General features: G+C 36.4%; 2 protein-coding genes across 2 annotated transcripts; one reads left to right on the top strand and one right to left on the bottom strand.

Moving 5' to 3' along the window:
• Positions 1 to 937: 937 nt before the first annotated feature.
• LOC126695118 (uncharacterized) lies at positions 938 to 8,627 on the top strand. Its single transcript, XM_050391754.1, has 7 exons — positions 938 to 1,193; positions 1,258 to 1,409; positions 1,685 to 1,844; positions 5,704 to 6,137; positions 6,331 to 6,843; positions 7,332 to 7,434; positions 8,179 to 8,627. The coding sequence occupies exons 1-7, from the start codon at positions 1,069 to 1,071 to the stop codon at positions 8,315 to 8,317; spliced, it is 1,626 nt and encodes a 541-aa protein (XP_050247711.1). The 5' UTR covers positions 938 to 1,068; the 3' UTR covers positions 8,318 to 8,627.
• A 5,771-nt stretch (positions 8,628 to 14,398) lies between these two features.
• Positions 14,399 to 21,351, bottom strand: LOC126695117 (uncharacterized). Its single transcript, XM_050391753.1, has 4 exons — positions 21,141 to 21,351; positions 19,868 to 19,990; positions 17,593 to 17,712; positions 14,399 to 14,653 (listed from the first exon to the last, which is right to left on the bottom strand). The coding sequence occupies exons 1-4, from the start codon at positions 21,280 to 21,282 to the stop codon at positions 14,589 to 14,591; spliced, it is 450 nt and encodes a 149-aa protein (XP_050247710.1). The 5' UTR covers positions 21,283 to 21,351; the 3' UTR covers positions 14,399 to 14,588.
• Positions 21,352 to 21,762: the final 411 nt, after the last annotated feature.

The raw sequence follows: 21,762 nt of genomic DNA, 5'->3' as shown, positions 1-21,762 counted from the left end.
AATGAAAAGAATTATGTTGATGTGTTGAGTCTTGAGACTAGGGATGGCAATGGGGCGGGGCGGGGCGGGGCGGGGCCGAAGGATGGGGTCTTCGTCCTCGCCCCGCATGGTTTTGTCTTGCTCCGTTCCCGCCCCGCATGGTTTTGTCTTGTCCCGTCTCGCACGACGAGGAAAACTTTCTTACCCCATCCCCGCTCTTTGGGGTCCTGCCCTACCCTGTAAAACTCTACTTTTTGTTAATTTGCCCTACAACTAGTACAATTTTTTTAAAGAAACTTGTTTCATTAATAAAAATATAATTGAAATTACAACTAAATTTATCCCATCAAATCAAATTAATTTTTAGAAAAAATTGAATAATATATCTAAGTGTTTAACAAGACAATCATAAAAAATAAAAATAAAAATCTTATAGTATAACACATAATAAAATAAAGGCAGAGAACCACATTAGGTAAAATAAAATAAGTTAATATTGATATATTTGTTTAAATAGTAGGGTTTTAGGGTATGAAAAATTTACAATTATAACCCTTAGCAATGCGGGACGGGGCTAAAAAATCTTGCCCCATCCTCGCCTCGTGGTGCGAGGCTAAAATCATGCCCCATTCCTGCCTCACCATTTTTATGGGGTGGGAAAAACCTGCGTAGAGCAAAAACAAGGAGAGGCAGATTAAGTGGGACGGGAAAAAATTGCCATCCCTACTTGAGACCACTATATCATTCTACTTTTTTCTCTTTTTTGGGGGAGGAATGGAGAGACTAGAGTAGAAACTAAATATACGAAGTCCAAAGACACAAAAGAAATGGCGGGAAAACAAGTGGGGATCGGAATTGGGGAGGGAAAGTAATAAGAAAATAACACAGTAAAAGTAAAACCCCCCTGACCCTGAGAGAGTAAAATAAATATAAATATAAATATACATACATAGATAGCCATAGCATAGGGGTTATTTATTATTCCTCTGGTTTGGTTTCCGTCCAAAAAAGAAAAGAAAAAAAAAATTCCCAAACCCTTGAGAACAAGTAGAAGAGGAGAGGTTTGAATTGTGGCGGCGTCGGTTGGTGATGGCAGAAATCGAAACCCTAGGGTTGCTAGACGAGATCCAATCCCTTGTCTCCGACACCCTCCAAGTGGTTTCTTACAAGTGGCTCAGTCGCAATTATTTGCTCTCATCAAATGCTGCTAAGAGGTAATTTGTGTTTATTATTATTATATGCAATGCAAAGAAAGGCAAGTTGATTTATGATTTATAGGTTGCTTTGGGAATTCGTTGAAAAACACGGAGGAAGCGGAAGCGGTGGTGGGTCGGGATTGGAACTGGAAGTGGTATATACATTGTCTGGATGGTTGAAGAATGATTCCTCTAATTACCATATAACCCTTGTTTCCTCTCCTAAACTTTCAGGTAATAATAATAATAATAATCTTCTACACTCTCTTTTTAACTCTTTTAAGAATGAATTGTGGAAATTGCTTAGGTACCCTCCAAACAAACTACACGATTTCTTGCTAATAGATTTAATACAGGGCATGCTCACCCATTAGATACCAGCATCATATTCAAAAAATAATAAATAAATAATTGAGTCCCATCCCATGTGCTGCAGCACCTTGCTTTTGCCAACTCAAAAAAAAAGTCGTGAGAAACTAAAATATTCTCTTCTCTTCAATTTTGTGCAGAAGCTAAACAAGAGTTTGATGGCAATTGCTCAGTTCAGGTTTATAGTGTGCAAGCTTCTGTTCCAAAGGACCCAGCTGCACTATGGAATCCCGAGTTTGTACAAGCTGAAGAGCTCTTTAAGCAGTCATTTAAGGTTGACAATTGCTTCAGAGATAACAGGTTAGTTAGTGTGCGTGTGAAGCTTGTGTGTGCCGTGCCATTCGTTCTTCATACCGTAATGTGCCAAAGGTCTTTCTAGTTTTTATCTTGTAGACTTTGCTATCATTTTAGATTTGGCTGCTTACTGTAGCTATTTAGTCTCTAACCAACCAGACACAACTATTTTTCTTTTCTTTTCTTTTCTTTTCTTTTTAAGACAGAGTGTCCTTTTGCATGGTGCATCAAATTTTAATTTTGATTTTATGAGGTAAAGATTAGCTGATGCAGACACTGGTGACTCATTTCATTGCTCTGAAATTGTTGTTGACTTGATTTTATGCTAGCCATGAACCCAACCAACAAATAGTTCAGATCAAACACCAAACCAACTCAAACTCCATCAAACCTTACCAGATTCATCTATAAACAGAACCTCATGAAATTGTTAGTCCTCTGTGAGGTTATTGCCCTAGACCAGGCTTAAACTCTTCTCTAGAATTATGGAATGGTCACCATGTACCAGTTTTGAGGCAATCCCAAGATTTGTAAAACATCAAGTAACCCTCAATCTTCAAGGAGTAAACTGCAGTAGTTCCACTTCAGTCCAACCCTAAACCCTATATTTTGTTAATTTGTAAAGATGAAAAGGGACATGGGATGCCTAGTGAACCCCTCAATATCTGAACTCTTTTGGGTCAAGTGCTTTAAATGTCAAGGCTTTGTCACATTGCTGCCAAGTCTCCCATTAAAGGCCTCATCATTGATGGATGAAAACAGGAGTGATGAGGAAGATATAGAATAACTAGTCTATGAGTCTAACAATACTGAAATCCATGACATAGATGAAGAGGGCAAGGAAGAACTTGAGAGAGAAACAAGCAAAAATTTCATTTCCCTCCCACAAAAATTTCAAACAACTATCCCATCACTTGGGCTATAGGCATGAGTTCTTTTTAAGCAACCCTAGTTTAGATCTTCTCCCACTATCACTATAGTGGGTCATCTTTTGCTTCATTGACTGCTCATACTTTGAGTGAAGTTTTTCGGATGTTTGGGATTGTTAGGAATATGATAATAATTGTTGTAATCCCTTTAATTAGGTAGTTAGTTAGTTGAGATTAGGATGAGTTAGTTAGGATTTGAGCACATGTAACTCATTTAACGCATGGAATAATTCTTAGAGCACATGTTGAATGAACTAGCCAATTATCTTAAGCAATGTGGGCCAATGAGATTAGAGCTAGTCTCCTATAAATACATGATTGTAATTCACATTAGATATTGAAGAATAAACCAATTCATTTCTTAGTGCATTTCCTCTCTCTCTCTCTTAATATTTCTCTATGGAGGGTGACTACCTTGAATTAAGTTATTTCCCCTACAATTCTCATACATTCCCCTACAATTCCTACCCATCCCCATTAAGAACCAACATGGATTCAATGGATTTGTTGGAAAAGGCTGCCTCTCTTTTGTTTGGATGGCAGAATTGGTTGGGGAAACATTCTTCTGATGTTTGGAATTTGGTACCAGCATGTGTGATGTGGTTAGTTTGGTGGGAAACAGTCACACCTTTGAGGATGTTGAGAGACCTATAGATCATTTGAAGTCCTTCCTAATTCGGAATTTGTTTGATTGGTCTCAGGTTTGGGGTTTTACACAATGTACTTCCATTTCTGATTTTCAACATTCTTTTAGTATATCTATTTGATTTGCTTGTAATTGCTTCTAGTACTACTTGTTCATCATCACAAACATAGAGTACTTTTTATTGATAAGTTTTTCGATTACTTATATATTAAAAAAAAGAAAAAAAAGTATATGAGTCAATAGAGACATATGCACATCATATTTTGGGGTTGTCCAATTGGTCGGATGACCGTACCAAGCTGATTGGACCCGCCTGAACCGAAGCCCAGCGGTCAACTCCAAATGGATAGGACAGTTGGTTACAGGTCTTAGGATATAAATTTTGATTTTTCGGTTCGGTTGACGGTTGGGTTGATTTCTTACCCGATGAAACAGACCCAACTGTTAAAATGAGGAAAAGGCTTACTAGTTATTTGTACATGCCATGCTCTCATAAGTGGAAAATATAATCTTATCAACAAATAATAATTTTTTATTTGATTCTAGACTATTCTATCTCACTCAAACTGATCTAGTGGATCAGATTACTCTCTTGTATCTAAAAGATTATATAACTCTCAAAATCTCAAATATCATATCTCTCTCTCTCTGTCTCTATAAATTTCTCACCACAATGGGGATGTCTTTGTCACTCTCTGTCCCAGAACCACTTCAATGATGCCAATATCTAGAAGATTTCGAGCTCTAGGTAGATTTTTAGGTTGTGTGATTTAAGTTTTGGGTAGATCTGGTGAGCAATACAAAAATTTTAAGCAGATTTGTTTAGATTTTCTGTTTTTTGGCTTTTTTCATGTGGCATGATACTTGTAGAACTGTGTTGGGTTGTTGGAGATTAAAATTTGTGGATTTTTGTGGTTGTAAGGTTTGATTTTTGTTTGATTCGTCTCTCTCTCTCTCTATTTTGTGCTTTTCCTTCAAACTCGAAATCACCTGACGAATCCGACCCACTCAACTGTTGGCCCGAGCCACCGGCTCTGACCCGAATATTTGTTTAGCTGCGAGTCCATTTTCCGTTCACCCAATTCAATTGGGTTGGGTTTGGGTCCACCCCAAACCCAATCCAACCCAACCCATGGACACCCCTAATCATATTCATGAATTGCATCATGAGGTTAGTAAGAAATTTCAAGCAATTGATAGTCAGCATAAAATTCAGGTTTAGTCATGTTATAAAGAATTTTTAGTGGATTATGTCATGGTCCAATTAGGCCTGAGTTGTTTCCTTACGAATCCATTAGGCGTCTGCAAGTCTATAGTGTTGGACCGTTCAAAGTGTTTGAAATGGGTTGGACCAAGTTTGGATCTTATTGACTTTTCATCTAATTATGGAGTTTGCTTTGCATTTAATATTGAGGATCTATCACTGTCTAACAGCCATCCCAGAAAAGTTTTTGATGAGCTTTCCCATGATCCCATTAAAGCCCTATGACTAATCCAACATCACAAAACATTTATCTTAGCACATAAAGAACAATTGATGCTATTGTGGATAAGCAGATGTTGTAACAGTTTGACCCTAATTTGCTTGAGCACTACCTGTGCCATGGGGAGCTACACTTGATGGGGTTAAGTCTCCCCCTCTGGGAGAGTTGATGTTATCCCTAGTGATTGCTTTCATTGGACCAATTTTGTTGTTAATTTGATGTTAAGCTATTTTAGTATTTGATATCATTTGAATTTGAGGATTTTATGGGATTTGATTGTCATTTAATTCTTTCCTTATTTGATACATTTTGGGAGCCTATTTAAAGGCCCTACCCCCTGAGAAAACATTCGGGAGACATTGATTTGATGAATAGAATTTTAAGTTGGAAACTTTTTGATGGCTAAGTGTTGATTCATAGGTTTTCCCATTTGGTGTTGATTTCAAGCCACCCTAAGTGTTGATTCTTGGGTTATATCCTGTCTTTTTTGTTCTACTTGTTTTCCCCAATTTTTCTTGAATTTTGAGCTATATCACTAGCCCCTAACCACCTAAAACATAGAAAATTCTGTAAGAGTTAAAATCAATAAGCCCTTTCACTAATATTACTACACACTTCATGTAGTCTTTTTGGACATTGTTTCTGAATTATTTATGTTAGAAAGAATTAAAAGAAAAGGTTGATAAAAATAATAGTGGTCGATGTCTCTTTGGTGAGTAGTAATTTTAGTCTTTCCAGTCATGGGCCACATGAATGAGTTTACATGTGCTAGTTCTTCCTTGATGCTCACTGCTATCCTTCTTCAGGTTCTGTGGGATTTCCAATTCCTTTGTCAAGCGCAATATGGAGGGAACACCTGTTAGCATTGCAAATCCAATGCCCAAAACTGCTGGAGGCCAAGGGCAATCCAAAAGCAATACTATGCATCAAAATAATGTGGTTCCACAAACTCAGCAAAATAAAGTCCAGGAATCTAGCCCAAAAGTTGTTCTGCAGACTCCCAATGTGGTACAAGATGTCAAAAGTGAAACCGATGGCACAGGGGTTCACAGTCAGAGTACCAAGCCTCCTTCAGATAAAGAAAAAGTCCCTCCCATGACTGCTGGAAAAAAGAAAGTCCAGAATGGTAAAAGCTCTTCTGGCACTGGGGGTTCATTGGCCAATATTTGGGGTCGTGCATCTGCAAAGTCAAAGCCAGTAGTCCCTGTGGAAAATAATAATGTCCTTCCAAATCCAACTGGTTGGTTTCCATTCAGATTATACTATGCTGTTAAAATTTGAAGTCTGTTTGACAATAAAGAAGTTAGTATTTACAGATTTTTCCTGAGATGAATTGCATAATGCAAACTACTGTTCTACATTTAATATTATTTTCTTAGCTCACATTTTTTCTTTTACCTACTAACTATTTTCTTCCTTCTACATTTTAATAGCCAGTGCAGAGGCTCAAATATGTGCTCGTGAAGCTGTAGAGGGTGGCAGCAGCGATGATGATGGTCAAGATGTCAATTTTAAGAGAGCCTCCAATGGTGAGAGTGGTAAAAAAAGGAGAGTTGTTTTTGATTTCTCAGACGAAGATGAATATGAAGATGCAGTCAGTTTAGCATCACCAGATATTCTGAAAGTTCAATCATCTCAAGATCAGAAACAAAGTACAAAAGTTTTGGTTTCAGAGAAATCCAATTTGAACTCGGACAAGCAAATAGAAGATGAACTTGAGGTTAAGGAAGAGATAGTTACGGACAAAGATTCTAACCAACCGCTGAGAGAGGATTCTTCAGTTATCAGTAAGGGCACAAACACTGGAACTTCCTCTACAGAGAAAGTTCAAAACTGTATTCCTCAAAGTGATGTAAATAAGAAGGATAATCTGAAAATTGCTGCTCCAAATTCCCCTAAAAGAAAAAAGGTGTTGAAGACACGGATCGATGAGCGGGGAAGAGAAGGTAAACACATTCTTAGATGCTTCAGGTTCCAAGGAGACCTGTTTGTATATATTATCTGCTGTGGTAGTCATAGTTTCTTCATTGGGAATTCACTACCTAATCCTAATTTAATGAAGTCAAGACAGCTTTCACATTTTAACGGATATATAAAACAAATACTTATATCTGCTCTTCCTAGGTAACCCATCTTGGTACAATAATCGCACCCAATTTGTTTAGCAGTGGAGAATTGTTCTTATTATAACTGTTTGATATTATTTTATTTTGGCTCTTTTAAGTTCAATATTCTTAAAACCACTCAATAATGTAGAAGGTTATTCTATAGGATTACTAAAATATTGGTCACATAACTCTGTTTCTGCATATAGTTTCTATAAATGCTCTATGTTAAACAAACCATATTTATAGCCAATTTTGTTAGTCAAATTTTTTTTTTTTTTTATATACTATTCCTTTATTTATAATTATATGTTTGTATCTTGCTCCAGTAACTGAGGTAATCTGGGAGGGTGAAGAGACAGAAGCAAAGAAAGCCGACAGTAGTATGACAAAGAAAACTGACAACTTTGCATTGAGCAATACAGTTAGCAGGTTACTTATGTGCTTCATCTTTTCCATCTATGTTTAATAAAAAATACACTTCCGCATATCTTGCATGTTTGTACAGGTTTCATTGATAAATGTCATGCTGGTTTGATGATAAACTTGTTCTATGATAAAAATAGCAAAAGAAAATTGTCCATCTCTTGGTCCACTTTTCATTCATTTTAAATCATGCACTTAGTTTGATTATTGGAACTACAAATCACTGCCTTAAAGATGCACACCTGTATCTTTGGGGCCAAATCTACCTTGTGCTGAGAATTTTGTGGAATACAAATGGTGCCAAATTGCTTGGGTCATTTCTAATGGAGGTTACCTGTAGTCATTATTGCAATTTAGGCAGTATGGGCCTTACAAATAATATAGGAAAATCAAACTTATTGCTGTTGCATAAAAATTGTGGGAGAGGTGCAAGGAGTATAAGTCAGATGTTTGTGAGTATATGTAGTTATTTCTTCCAAACCAATGGTCAATTTGTAAGCACTAGTTGAGGCATTAGTGTGCTTAGTGTGTAATGCCTTTAAATACTATAGGAAAATCAAAGTAAAAAATGGACATCTTGAAATACTATCTATGATGACATCTTGAAATACTATAGGAAAATCAAAGCAAAAAATTGAAAGACTGATTTTTTGCTTTGTGTATGCTAGATTCTCCCTGTAAATACTATCTTTTTAGCTGAAATATAGCTCTGATTGATTAGGCTCTAAATGTTTGGGTTTATGAATCCAGGCCTCCTGCAGCTAAGAAGTCACCAACAACAGGAACCACGGCTCCATCCAATCAAACAGGTAAAGCAGGAAATAAGAAAGCAGGGAGCTTGAAAGATCCCAAGCAAGGCAACATTCTTTCATTCTTCAAGAGGGTTTAAGGAGACGTATTGGATACTTAAGCGAAGTGTCAATGTGAATAGAGAACTATATAAATTGATGGGTCTTTAAATGCTAGTCTTCAAGTAATTATTAGGTTCTCTTGAGTAATTCAGTCTGGGTTTCTTTTAGTTGGAGGATTTAAGGGATTTTGGACAAAAGGTTGTTAATAGAGCACCTTGTGCTTTGCCAAGGAGGGAATCAATGTATTTGCGTTCCTCTTACGTTTATCCATAGAGTACCTACTCTAATTCTTTGGGAAATGTCAATGTAACGACGGTTTTACAAAGAGTATGTTTCTTATTGTCACAACTGTGTATTTTTTTTTTTGCATAAATGCACTTGTCCTTACATTTTCAGTCCATTTCTATTTTGGTCTCTACTTTTCTATTTTATCTCTTTTAGTCCCTAAAATGAAAAACGCCTTTGATTTTGGTTTCTACTGTTACTTAACAGAAATTGCTGATGTGCCAAACGAAGTACAGTACTAACAATAAATGCTAACTCAGCCATTAAAATAATAAAAAAAAAATTTATTTGGCAATTTATAAATGCCATGTCAGATTAGAATTTTAAAAATTAATTTATCAATTTTAACAAAAAGAAATGAAAAAACAGAATTGAAAATCAATAGCACATGAATTTAGATCTAACATCCTCTTCATCAAGAACACATGAGCACAAGCCTAGAAAATCAAACACAACACAATACATCATGAACAAAATACCCACAAATTCTAACAAACCCAGCTCAATCCCTCAGGCATACCAACAACAACAAACACAAACTAAAAAAAAAAAAAAGCCGTTTGAATCTTGTCTTTTTTGTTTTCTTCATCTCTGTCTCAGTGGTTAATCTTTTGTTTTCTCTGGCTCAACCAAAGAAGCCAAATCCCAAGTTCAAACTAAACCCAAATCCACCAAGCCACTCTTCATCTCCACCGCTTTTTTAATATAATTGATTCATCCATGTAGAAGAATATTCCAAGATTTGATACAAGCTCATCCGCTACAGCAAAATCTTCCAACCTTTAAAAACTTAGGTTCATTTCCAAACAAATTGCTGCATTGATCAAACATATACATTAGGTGCAATCTAGAGCAATTACAAAAACTCTCTCTCCCTCAGTAGGAGCCTCTTTCTCTTGCCTTAGCACAAGTCCTCTCTCTCTTTTCCAATATGGGTTTTTTCTAGGTCTTAAGTAGCCTACAAGGTTTGGTTAAAACCCCTCATCAAAATGGATCATGCAATCACTGATGGGATTTAGCATCTTCAACTCACTAAAGAAGAGGAAGAAGAAATCTCCATTTGTGGTGTTTCGGGTCATGATGAGAAACATTGTTCTGGATATCAAGGTAAGTCTGAATGTCACAGGCAATATGAGGACTAGATCAGAGGAAACAGTAGTTTTAAGGGGGTTTTTGAGAAACAAAAAGCTACTAGCAACAGGGGGTCGGAGGAAAGAATGGAAGAAGACATGTGTTCAACACAATCCGATGACTGCTAGTCAGGCGAGTCTGGGTATGGAACAAGCGAGGCACTCAATTGCTTTGTCAAATCACACAAGCTCCAACAACACAAACTAGGGGCAAGGCAGCAAGTCAGTCGTGCTGTCAATGGAGAACTGGAGTAATGATGTTCAAGTACGGCCCTTGAGCCCAACGCCCTCTTCAGACGTGCACTCACATGATTCCCAAAAGTCCTCAGTGATGGGAAAGGAAGTAGAAGTCAATGCTTTGGATATGGGCTTTCAAATGCATTCCTCTTAGGCCCAAAAATCACCCAGCCCGAAACCCACAAGCAAACCCTCTCCTAAAAATGAGCCCACCAATACCTCTTTATGCCTAAAGAGAGGGAATTTAAAAAGGGTTGCTAGAGCCCAAGGAAAGAAACCCCAAAATTTTAATATGCAAGCACAGAATATTGCTGGGCTCTCGGGTTCAAAAAGAATAGCCATGCATGACTGTTTAGATAAGAGTGTTGAAAATCCTCAGAAGAAGATTCGTGCCTCACACCAAATTGATGTACTGAACCACTTGGAGAGATCGGCATGTAATCATTGTAGATGGTGGTGTGTTGTTGTTTGTTGTTTTGTTCTCCCAGTTGTTGTTTTGCTATCTCTGGTGTAGCTCATTTTCAAATGAATGAATAGTTCATGTATTTTTCATCAAAAAAAAAAAAAAAAAAAAATCTGCCAACCTTTTGTCAAACATAACTATCCATTTCACCTAAACAACAATTGTTATACATATAATGAGACTAGTTTTGCCGATTAGCAATGTAATTAGCCAAAGCAATCAACGACGCAACCTTCATTGGATCAAACCCAGATAGCTGATCTTTTTCAACCTCTTTGTGAGACCCACCTCCCAGAATTGCTCCTAAAACCACAATAACTTCAAGCAACGTTGCCGTTTTGTGTAAATGGATAAACTCAAGGTGTTCCAAACCCACATCGGAAAGTCCCTCAGAATGCAACAAGTCCTTCTGTCCCAATCGACCTCGCGAGCTCTCCGATAGCTGCGATTACCCTTGTCGGCGGCACACCCACTGTAGACACTGCTATGTGCTCAAAAGCAAAGGCTAAAAGCACGTCACCTGCGAGAACCGTGACTTCCTCCTCCACCCGAAACTCACCTTTAGTCACCTCGACCTTCACCTTGAGCTTGGAGACTTTTGTAGAGAGAAATAGCTTGGAGAGAGAGGTTGAAATTTTCAAGAGAGAGAGAGAACTTGGAGATTTTGTTTGAGTTTTTAAGATTTAATTTTTATGTTGTGTTTGGTTTGCTTAAGGCTCCGCTTGGGAGGAGGGAATGGAATGGAATGGAAAGGAATAAAAAAAATAATTTTAGAATATTCTTCCATTCTCTTGTTTGGGAGTTTTAATGGAGGGAATAGAAAGTTCATTCCCTTGTTTGGGAGTTTAAATGAGAGGGAATAGAATGGGTAGGAGGGAATACTCATTCCTCTCGATTCTCTTAAAACCTTAAATTTTCATTCCTCTCGAAATTGGGAGGAATGAGAGGGAATGAAATTAGATTTAATGATTTTTTTACTGAAACTCCCAAAATACCCCTATATATTCAACCATTTATTTTAAAATAGGGGTCTAATAGTAATATTGTCATAAAATGATTCCATTCCATTCCATTCTCTCCATGTTGCTTCCAAACAGGATTACTTACATTCCATTCATTTTCATTCCATTCATTTTCATTCCTTTCCATTCCTTTATTTTAAAACATCCAATCAAGGTTACTTAATTCCATTCTATTCTATTCCTTTCCCTTACTTAAATATATTCCATTCCAAGGGAATGGAATGAAATGGTCATAAGGGAATGGAAATGAATAGAATGGAATGGAATATATTTAAGTAAGGGAAAGGAATAGAATAGAATGGAATTAAATAACCTTGATTGGATGTTTTAAAATAAAGGAATGGAAAGGAATAAAAATGAATGGAATGTAAGTAATCCTGTTTCGAAGCAACATGGAGAGAATGGAATGGAATCATTTTATGACAATATTACTATTAGACCCCTATTTTAAAATAAATGGTTGAATATATAGGAGTATTTTGGGAGTTTCAGTAAAAAAATCATTAAATCTAATTTCATTCCCTCTCATTCCTCCCAATTTCGAGGGGAATAAAAATTTGAGGTTTTAAGAGAATCGAGAGGAATGAGTATTCCCTCCTACCCATTCTATTCCCTCTCATTTAAACTCCCAAACGAGAGAATGAACTTTCTATTCCCTCCATTAAAACTCCCAAACAAGAGAATGGAAGAATATTCTAAAATTATTCTTTTTATTCCTTTCCATTCCATTCCATTCCATTCCCTTCTCCCAAGCGGAGCCTTAGTGTATTTTACACACCCATTTTTACACTAAAAACCTACTTTTTTTTTAATTTTACACATCAATTTTTACAAAACACCCACATTAGTTTATCTATTCTACCATTTGTTTTATTTAAATAATCAATTTCTCACTTTTTTTATTATTTTTTTATCTCAAACCCTCACTCTCCACTCACAAGACTCTATTCTAGAGTCTTCTCTGAAACTCCTCTCTATTCCAACATTTTCACTCCTCTCTGAAACTCCTTTCTATTCCAAACTCCTCTCTGAAATTTCGATCCAAGCAGGGAGCATGGCGCTGATCTGAAACTCCGATCCAAGCTAAAATTTCCTCTCTATTCCAAACATCGATCTGAAATTTCCATCTGAAACTCTGATCTATTCCAAACGCTGATCTGAAACTTCGATCCAAGCACAGTGCTAATCTGAAACTTCAATCCAAGCACGGTGAGAAGAACTTCGATCCAAGCACGACTAGAAGAACGCCAATCTGAAACTTTAATCCAAGCATGCCAATCTGCCATAAGCACCCATCCACTCTCTCTGTCTCTGTTGGTGTGTCCGTGTGTAGGTGTGCTTGGTTTTGTGATGTCTGTGGTTGATTTTTGATTTTGTCTGTGGGAGTGTGTGTATTAGAGGAAGAAGCTGATGATGAGGGCGTTGGTTTTGCAATTGGAGAAGAGAGAGAAAAAAGGGAGCGAAATTAGAAATGATTAAAATAATGTATAGAAGAGCTACAGTAACCATGTATGCACGGTTACTGTAGCTCTTGTATAATTATGCACAATTTTGCACCCACTGCTATGGGCGTTTTTTGGTCAAAATGTGTAAAAAGAACTGCTTTTTGTATTTTGCAAGATTATCCATGGATTGATGTGGTTGCTCTTATACTGAATAATTTGATCCTCAAAAGTATAATTAAGGATCATAACTCATAAGTAAAGAAGAAACTTGAAAATATAGGGCTGTTTGTTACTATTATTTAAACAAAAGTTTTCAATGTTTAAACAACATTATACATATTTTTACACATTTTTTTACTCAACTAGAACAACATTACCAATTTCATTTTCTTTTCAATACAAATAAGGAAAAAAAATAAACAAAAACATTTAAAAATAAAAGTTAAATAATACAAAATTTTCTTAAATTTACAAAGTCCGAGGTTCACTAAATTGAAACTATCAAGCCCTAACCTTGTGAAGAAAGAATTTGGGAGAAGAATGGAAATAAAGAAAAGAGCAAAATGTGAAACACAAGTACGGTGTCAAAAAGTACCCCAAAAATATCCAACGAAAAAAAAAAAAAAAAAAAAAGAAGAAAAACTTTGGTCAAACTCGTGTAACCTTAGAAAGACCAAAATACCCTTAACTTCATTGCTAAATGCATGATATATTGATCTCTTACAAATGGACATTCCTTATTCTGTTTTCATTTTCCTACTAGACCTGTACTATTCTACTTTTCATTTTACCGTTGGATATCAATAGAGGTTCATTGTCCGCATTTATTTCTTGAATTTGGACTTTATTTCTCGTGCATAACTTTCCAATAATGAAAAATTTACCCTTAATTTTAGCTAAGATCTTCAAAAAATATAAGGATCCACCCCCCACCCCCCACCCCCCAAAAAAAAAAAAAAATATATATATATATATATATTCATATTTCTCATGCAACATTCCTAAATTGGAAAAAATTTTGTAATGGTTATTATGGCCTTCTCATTCTAAAAGTTCTAGACTTCTAGTTTCACCCCTGCTCTTGCGGGTTTAAGTGCAACCGTTGACAAAGAGATCACCCTAAGATGATCATCTCATAGCAATTGAGAACGAATCAAATCAAGTGATCCTATTTCTCAATCTTTCTAACTTGCTCATACGGAACCAAAGTTGAAAAGATTGAGAAAAATCAATCATTCACAATCACTAATAAAGGATTCCTCGAAAAGTTAAGAATTAGTAATCCTTTTTAGAAATAAAATAAATTCGATCTTATACATATGTGAAGAAGGTAATCAAAAAAGGAAAGAAGACGAGTTCTTCTTTCTTTTAGAACTTAGGAGCCATGCCAAATGAAAGTCTCATGCACAGTTTTGAATGAGAGACTGGATTAGTGTCAAGTTTCGAACTTAACTGCCATAAATAAATCCAAGGTTAGCATGGCCAAACCTTCAACAGCTAACATGTGACCACCACAAACACAAAAACGCCACCAACAAAAGCCAACAAGTTGCATTTCCATTCAATTAACCAAGAAACTTACAAGAAGCTAAGAGAAGTCCAGAGTGAATGCAAATGGAAGGCATAATTAAAAGTAAGACTGAAAGATTAAAAGAGAATGAGAGAATAATATACATGATTTACATTCAATCTTTGTGCACAAATGGTGCTATGTATCCTCTCTGGTATTAACTTTCTCGAATCAAGTTGGTCGGCTCACTCAAAACATATTTGGGTAGTTCATATTTTGCACCTGCAATAATAAGTTTTGCAACGCCAGGATAGCAAGACTTAATAAAAAGAGAAATAAATATAATAACATAAAATCTTCTCTAAATAAAATCAGAAATTATCTCTCAACACAAGAATCATCAACGACGCACCATGTTAGAACAAGGAACTGATCCTTCTTTTCCTCAAGAAAGAAGAAGGAACTGATCCTTCTGCCCAGGGGTACTATTTGGCTCAAATTGCCATTTAGTAGAAAAGTATATTCCCCCAGATGGCCCAAGGGGATTTTTGTTAGAAATAAGTCATTATCAGAAGGGAAAATTATAGCATTTCAAAATGAAAGTAATTGTACTCTCCCCTGTGGTTTTCCTGTAGTTCAGCTACCTACCTCCTCTGCGAGGGTTGTGGCCTCCTCCTATAAACCCTTGCCCTCAGCCCACTTACTCGATTTCACTCACCTATCTTTGACTCCAACCTCAAAGCTCTAGCTCATCTACTTTTGTGGCCTTTCCACTAAACCCCCAATGACAGTGTACACCCACTCATCGCCAGATCAAAACCCAAATTCCTCATCCTCGTCTCATTTCAATCAGATCAAATCTTCAAATCAAACCATCAGCCCCATTCAACCACAAATCTCAATGAAACCATATCCCTATCATCAAACAATCCCCAAGCTCAAAACCTCACCCTATATAGCCCTGTCAGAAGACTCATTTCAGATAGAATCCTGAAAAAAAAAAAAAAAAAAAAAAAAAAAAAAAAAAAAAACCCAAGTTGAGAGCAATTCTGTCCATGGCTTGTAACCCATCTCATGGGCTCACCACCATTAACATTGGACCCACACCTTCTTGCTCTGATTTGGCTCAGATGAAGACCGCCAACAGGTTCTTGGGTGGAGCTACATGGATTTTCAGTTTTTAAGTCTAGAAGTTCAACCAAAGTGCCACCATGGAGCTAGTTTGTGATCCAAAGGGTGGTTTGAGGTGCAATTCATTTTTGATGACCTAGAAGTCCATATTTGAAGCACACGATTTTTAGTTGTTCATATTGAAATTGGATCCGAAGGGGAGGCAATTTTTGTCAAGCTAAAAGCCCCAATGTAACTATTCTGTGAGTGTGAGGTCGAGGTCTAGTTTGATCCTAAGGGCTTTGCTCCAACAGAGAGGTTGGTTGCTAGAGATGTCTAATTCCATAAAGGTTCCAATCATATGACCAAGAGTGTCAACATTTTCCTCAGATTTTATCAATGCGCAGATTTTGTAGCTAAACCAAAACAAACAGAGCCAGATACTTTTGTTAGAGCCTCCTTTTGCCGTTTGTTAGGCCTGACGCAACGCAAACCTGATGTCATTCACTTAGGGCTGTCACTTTGTCTTAAAAGGAACTCCCCTTCCATTTTTGAAGGAATAATCTAAAAAATTAAAGCCAGGATTGAAGGGTGGCTAGCAAAAGTCCACTCACAAACAGCCAGAGCTACCCTCATCATCAAGTCAGTTCTTTTTTCTATGACAGAATACTCAATAACAGACCCTTTTTCAAAAAGCCACCTGTGACCATATTGACAAAACCTTAGGGATTTCTTCTAGGGGTATAATAATAATAATAATAATAATAATAGGCACCATCGCTATCTAATATATTGGGGAAATCTTTGTAAGCCTAAAGCCCTAGGGGGCCTAGGATTGAGGAAAACAAAAGATGTTGATATTTCCTTCATGGCCAAATTAGAATGGCAACCCTCTCAAGAACTCACCCCTCCTCTAGGCCAATCCAAAAAGGAACTCCTCCACCACTTAGAAAGGGATATTTTAGAGCAAGAACACCTTTCTGAGGACTCTTGCTTCATGGTTAGTAATGGTTCCACTATAAATATTTGGGAAGATCCATGGGTCCCACTTTCTCACTTCTTCAAGCCCTAACCAAAGGTAAATGCACAACCGATCTTTACAAATAAATCCAGTCTCCTTCCAGTGGGATCTAACAGAGCTACAAGAATAATTTGAACTAATCATAGTGGCCCTCATTCAAATAATCCTACTCTCACCAAACTCTTTGATGGATAAGAGGGATTGTGACCCCAACTCGAATGGGCTCTTCAACACCAAATCTTCCCCTCGACAAATTGGAAGATCCTACAGAATATAAAGATAAATGAGAAATTTAAATATTTCCTTTGCCCCAGGTGTGGTGGCCTTGCCCCCCAAATTTGATCCCTATCACCTTGGAACCTAAACTTCACATCCTCCCATTGTTGGATAGCCACATACTTTTCCCGGATTCCCACCTTGGTTTGGACAAAAATGAGGTGTAAAAGTTTACCTTATTTGCTTCAGTGCTTTGTGATCAAATCTAGTGATCCAGGAATAACTTAATCCACAAGAACATATTACAACTTCTATCCAGCTAGCCAAACAAATCACCATGACCCATTCCACCCATCTAAGGGCTTGGAACTCCATCACCCCTGACACCCACAAAACCCAACTCATGGTGCCCCCTCCCTCAAATTGGTATAAGTTTAACTTTGATGCTGCTTCAAGAAATGACCACACCTCTCTAGCTGATGTGTGCAGCAGGGACACTTCTGGCACTATCATTAAATTAGCACAGCAAAAGAAATTGCAGCTGACCCTTCCTGGGCCAAAGCCAAAGCCAAAGCTTGCCACCTTGCAATTTCAACAAGCACAGCAAAAGAGATTGCATCCTCTCTCAATTTAAATGCTGCAGTTTTTGAAGGTGATTGTAAAGTTGTATACAATGCTATAAAAACTATACCCTCCCTGGTTCATTGCCCCTATGATTCTTAGAGGATGAAGTTGGTCTGGAGCCCTGAAATGAGCTTTTGTTGTGCCATTGCTACTGGTTAATGATACTTAATCATTCAGAGAGAAGGAAAGGGAGAGGGGGGGGGGGGGGGAAGAGTCATTATCAGAAAAGAAAACAACATAGATTAAGTACCTCTTTCATCATAGCAGATTGTCAAATCAGCACTTTGAACTATGACCCCCGCACTGTCCACAATAGCTTGTGCAAGGCTTAAGTCAGCTTCAGCAGCAGCTCGCAGTGCATCCCAAATCTCTAGTGCCCAGCAAAATGATAATTACATTACAGATGTACATGCGAAAAATTGATGGATATAGACAATAAGTATTTTTGGTACTATGCAAGGTTGACAGAAAATCACAAGAACTTGACAATCATTACTTCCCAGTTCCCTCTCTTTAACTTCTATGGTAATAACATCAAAGCAAAATGGCCATACTTTTAAGTCTTCAAAAGTTCATAATCTTCTCTAAAAGATACTTGTAGTTAATAGCCAAAAGGTATAGACTTTTCTTATCATCAAAAAAAAAAAAAAGATAAAAATATTTTTCTTATCAATATAAACAACCATGTTACAGGGTTGCATTGAATAACAAAATTGACTACTGTTGATGTAAAGTTCCAATTGCTGGCACATAAAAATTGGCAAAATGTGCCATAACTTCTGCATGAGGCTTATTTCAAGTACTGAAGTTTATGAGTGCACCTTCCTGTTTCAAAGGATTGTACACATTAAATCAACCAAGGAAAATGAATAAATTAACTCATCATAACAAAGCCTGCCATCAAATATTGGAGTCAGCTAGACTCTCAGACCATTCTACTCTATGCAAGGTGGTACCACTGTAAATCATAAGCCAGCATGCCCTTCTTTCAACAACCCACACTCAAATTTGACCTTCTCCATATCCTTGCCCTTCCTCCTCCATAATCAATCTAAATTAATATATGTATTTATTGCAAAACCCAGGAGAAAATATATCAATTCAGAATCTGATTCTGGGAATTTCCATGAAAAACTTTAGGTTTCTTCCCATGGCATTGTAACAGATATTATTTCATTTCTGTTATAACAATCACTGCAAAATGGCAGGCTCCATTCTTTAGAAAACTGAGTGCCAATAAGTTACTATTATCAATCCCACCCCGCCACCCCCTATAATAAAAAATAAAAATAAAAATAGTCAGAGGTGAACATGCCTGCAGGGTGTTAGAAAGACCATTTCAAAAGCTGATCAATCTGATTTCTTATTTCTTGACAATAATAATCACTACTGGAAAAGTTAGATTGCAAGTGATTATAATGGCATCATGTTGATAACCCAACAGAGCCTTATCTCAACTATTTATGTGAAGATAGCACTCTTGTTTTCCCAAAACAAAAGTAAAAGACCAAAAGTTTTCCAACTCAGTGGCCATCAAGGGAACCCCTTCAGACTGAATCACATCATACCTCTTTCTTTGCTAGATGTCTAAATCACTCCTCAATTTCATATATATTGATCTACACTGCATATGATCAAACCTTCCCCAGACTTCTTTAATTTGATAGAAATATGCTGATCAAACTAGTCAATTCATCTCCATTCTCATATCCTCCTAGTCAATGATAAGACTAAGGTATTTATCATGAAGAATGACGAGACTAACGTAAATTATGGTTGTTAGTGGTGCATTCGGCCATCAATTTTTCATTTTCTTTGTTTCATCCTCTATATAGATTATAAACACTATCGACTCCCCTTTTTCCTAAAGACAACCAGGTCCTTCTATGAGATGTCGAACCAATGCTTCAAGTCCTTAAGATATGTCTATTCTTAGTGCAAGAGATATTAGATATTGAAACCTTATAAAAGTGCTAGTTACTATTCTTGAAATACGTCCTAGAAGGCCAGAAACTTTGAGGACAAGCAATGAAAATATCTTAAACCATCTATTAGGAAACAGGACCCTCAGAAACTTTGGCAGTCAATGGAATGCAAACCAACGAGTCAAGCCAAATATGAACAAAGACCCTCAAGTAATTCTTGAAATAATTAGAGTGAAATACCTGGTTATAAAAATTTTCATGTAGTAAGAGTGTCATAACATGTTTTACATAATAAACAACACTACTTCCTAACATGGGAAAGTTATCTTGTGATTCTGTCTTATATATATATATATATATATATATTGATTGATCTTTTATGTTGGGTTCCATTATTTCTTTGTTTGGTTATGATCCCTATTGGTTTTCAACAGATGACAAAACATCAAAAAGTTGCTTGCATATCGGACAAGAGATTATCACTTTAGTCTTCTTTTGTTCTTTTTCTCGAACTTATATTATACTAGGCACTAACCTTAGGAAGTTCCAAAAGCTTTCAAAAACAATCTTCATAATCATATAATTCTGAGGCAACACTACCTTTTCTACCACCATAGTGAGGAGCAGTGTCCCAAAACTCATCTCGCAACTGCATAAGCTGAGTCTTGGTTATTGGTTGAGGATGCTTCCAAGGTTTTGGCTTCCGGATCTTTTTTGCAGTCCCTGTTTTAATTAAGAAATCCAATATATTATAATAGAATATCTCTCAGTATTCAAAAAAGAGGAATACTTGATGTTCACAATGACGAACACAAAGTATCTAATGAATTACAAGGAAATTATATAGGACAATGAAGGGAGTCCTGGAACTCAAAAATAGAATTACAATGAGTAGAGCTCCAAGCGCAAGACCAGTCAAACAAAGTACCAAAAAAATAAATAAAAAATAGATTCCAATTGTAGTAACCGGTTTAAATCATTGTGTGCTCTAATGACTGGAGTTAACGAATTGATAGCTTGGAATCATGACTAAATGTTGAAATAGTTAAATTAAATCATATTGCTGAGTCATTAGCACACAATGATTGATACCAGTTACAACAGCTATTGATTCTCATTAAAGTATAAAAGCATGGAGCACTTCAATTAGTTACAGCTACTAATTCAGCTGGACTTTTAAGTTCCATGTGTCTAGATGGTGAATGAAACACACTAGAAAGGACATCCCACAACATGCCTCCATGGGAAGCTGGTGCTTTGATCTAGCACCATTGACAAAACTACCTTTGGGGAGTATACCCAAAAAATAAATAAAAACAAACTACATCGACCAAATATAACATCCAGAAAAACTAAACCCCATCACCAAGTAATTGAAGAGTATTGCTACTCAAATTAAAAACCTCTCCCGAAAATAAATAATAGGGTTTAAAAATTTGTGGCACTGTGCATTCCACTTGTATCTCTTCTCACGTCATAGAATGGAAATATCTTCTTAAAGCCTTCAATGCCAACAATCTAATTTTTTTTTTTTTTTTGGTTTCTAAAATCTTGAAGCATATACATATAACATATAATTTCAATTCACAATCACAATCAGCCACTGAATTTAAAAACAAATAAACGCAAAAAAATGTACAGAGCCAAGCAATTCACAAGTTAAAGAAATATATGAATCGGGAAAAATAAAAATAAATAGTTTGTATACAAAATCGAAGAATTTACTTAGGCTACAACAACCAAAAACAAATTTGGTTTTGGGTTTGCCTTGAAGTGAGTTTGTCGGTAAGCAAATAGAAGGTAAAAAGATTAAGTGTTGGAAAGGAAAGAAAGAAATCAAATTTGTTGGCAGAGAGAGAGAGAGAGAGCTGACCGTCTGGTTTGGCCTGTGAGGATCCAGCACAGCCCATTGTTTGAGTTTGAGTTTGAGAGAGAGAGAGAGAAGAAAACAAAGTGTGTATAATAATAATAATAATATAATAGTATTTGTATTTTGTATTTTTGTATAGCAGCATCAGCGGCAGCTGCAGCACCAAAAGGAAAGAGAAAGAAGCTTGAATCAGACGCCAAGTCAAACTCCTCTCTCTCTTAATTGTCTCTTCTCTCTCCTACCTTCTCTTTCTTTCTGCTTATAATAAACATCATTGTCTTTTTTTTCTTTTTATTAAATTAAAAAATTTATAAAATTAGTGAAAAGTTAGTCCTGTTTGGTTGGTTAGATTGAGGAACGTTGTTTGGGTGTTTTTGATATATATATATATGGGTGAAAATATGTGTTGAAATATATGTAAAGTTATTTAAAATGTAGTAAAATGTGTTAGAATTTAGTTATCAAATATCTCCTTAACTACTGTAGTACTTTTTCGATATAAGAGGGAAATTTTTTTAAAAACACTTTAAGCTGCAAAAAAAAAAAAAAGAAAAAAAAAAAGAAGATATTATTAATCAACTCACAACTTAAATTAAAAACCAATGTATATAGGGTGGGACGGGGA

This window comes from Quercus robur, chromosome 8 (genome assembly GCF_932294415.1).
Source record: "Quercus robur chromosome 8, dhQueRobu3.1, whole genome shotgun sequence".
Lineage (NCBI taxonomy): Eukaryota > Viridiplantae > Streptophyta > Magnoliopsida > Fagales > Fagaceae > Quercus > Quercus robur.
Note: the sequence above shows the minus strand (reverse complement) of the source record. Positions and strands in the feature narration are given on the sequence as shown.

Excerpts from the sequence above, each read along its gene's own strand:
- LOC126695118 (XM_050391754.1), top strand. The coding sequence starts at position 1,069 with ATGGCAGAAATCGAAACCCTAGGGTTGCTAGACGAGATCCAATCCCTT. Across the intron at positions 1,845-5,703 it reads AATTGCTTCAGAGATAACAG|GTTCTGTGGGATTTCCAATT; the intron begins GTTAGTTAGTGT and ends ATCCTTCTTCAG. Across the intron at positions 7,435-8,178 it reads TTGAGCAATACAGTTAGCAG|GCCTCCTGCAGCTAAGAAGT; the intron begins GTTACTTATGTG and ends TTATGAATCCAG.
- LOC126695117 (XM_050391753.1), bottom strand. The coding sequence starts at position 21,282 with ATGCTGCTATACAAAAATACAAAATACAAATACTATTATATTATTATT. Across the intron at positions 17,713-19,867 it reads TCACTATGGTGGTAGAAAAG|AGATTTGGGATGCACTGCGA; the intron begins GTAGTGTTGCCT and ends GCTGGGCACTAG. Across the intron at positions 14,654-17,592 it reads AATCTGCTATGATGAAAGAG|GTGCAAAATATGAACTACCC; the intron begins GTACTTAATCTA and ends TTATTATTGCAG.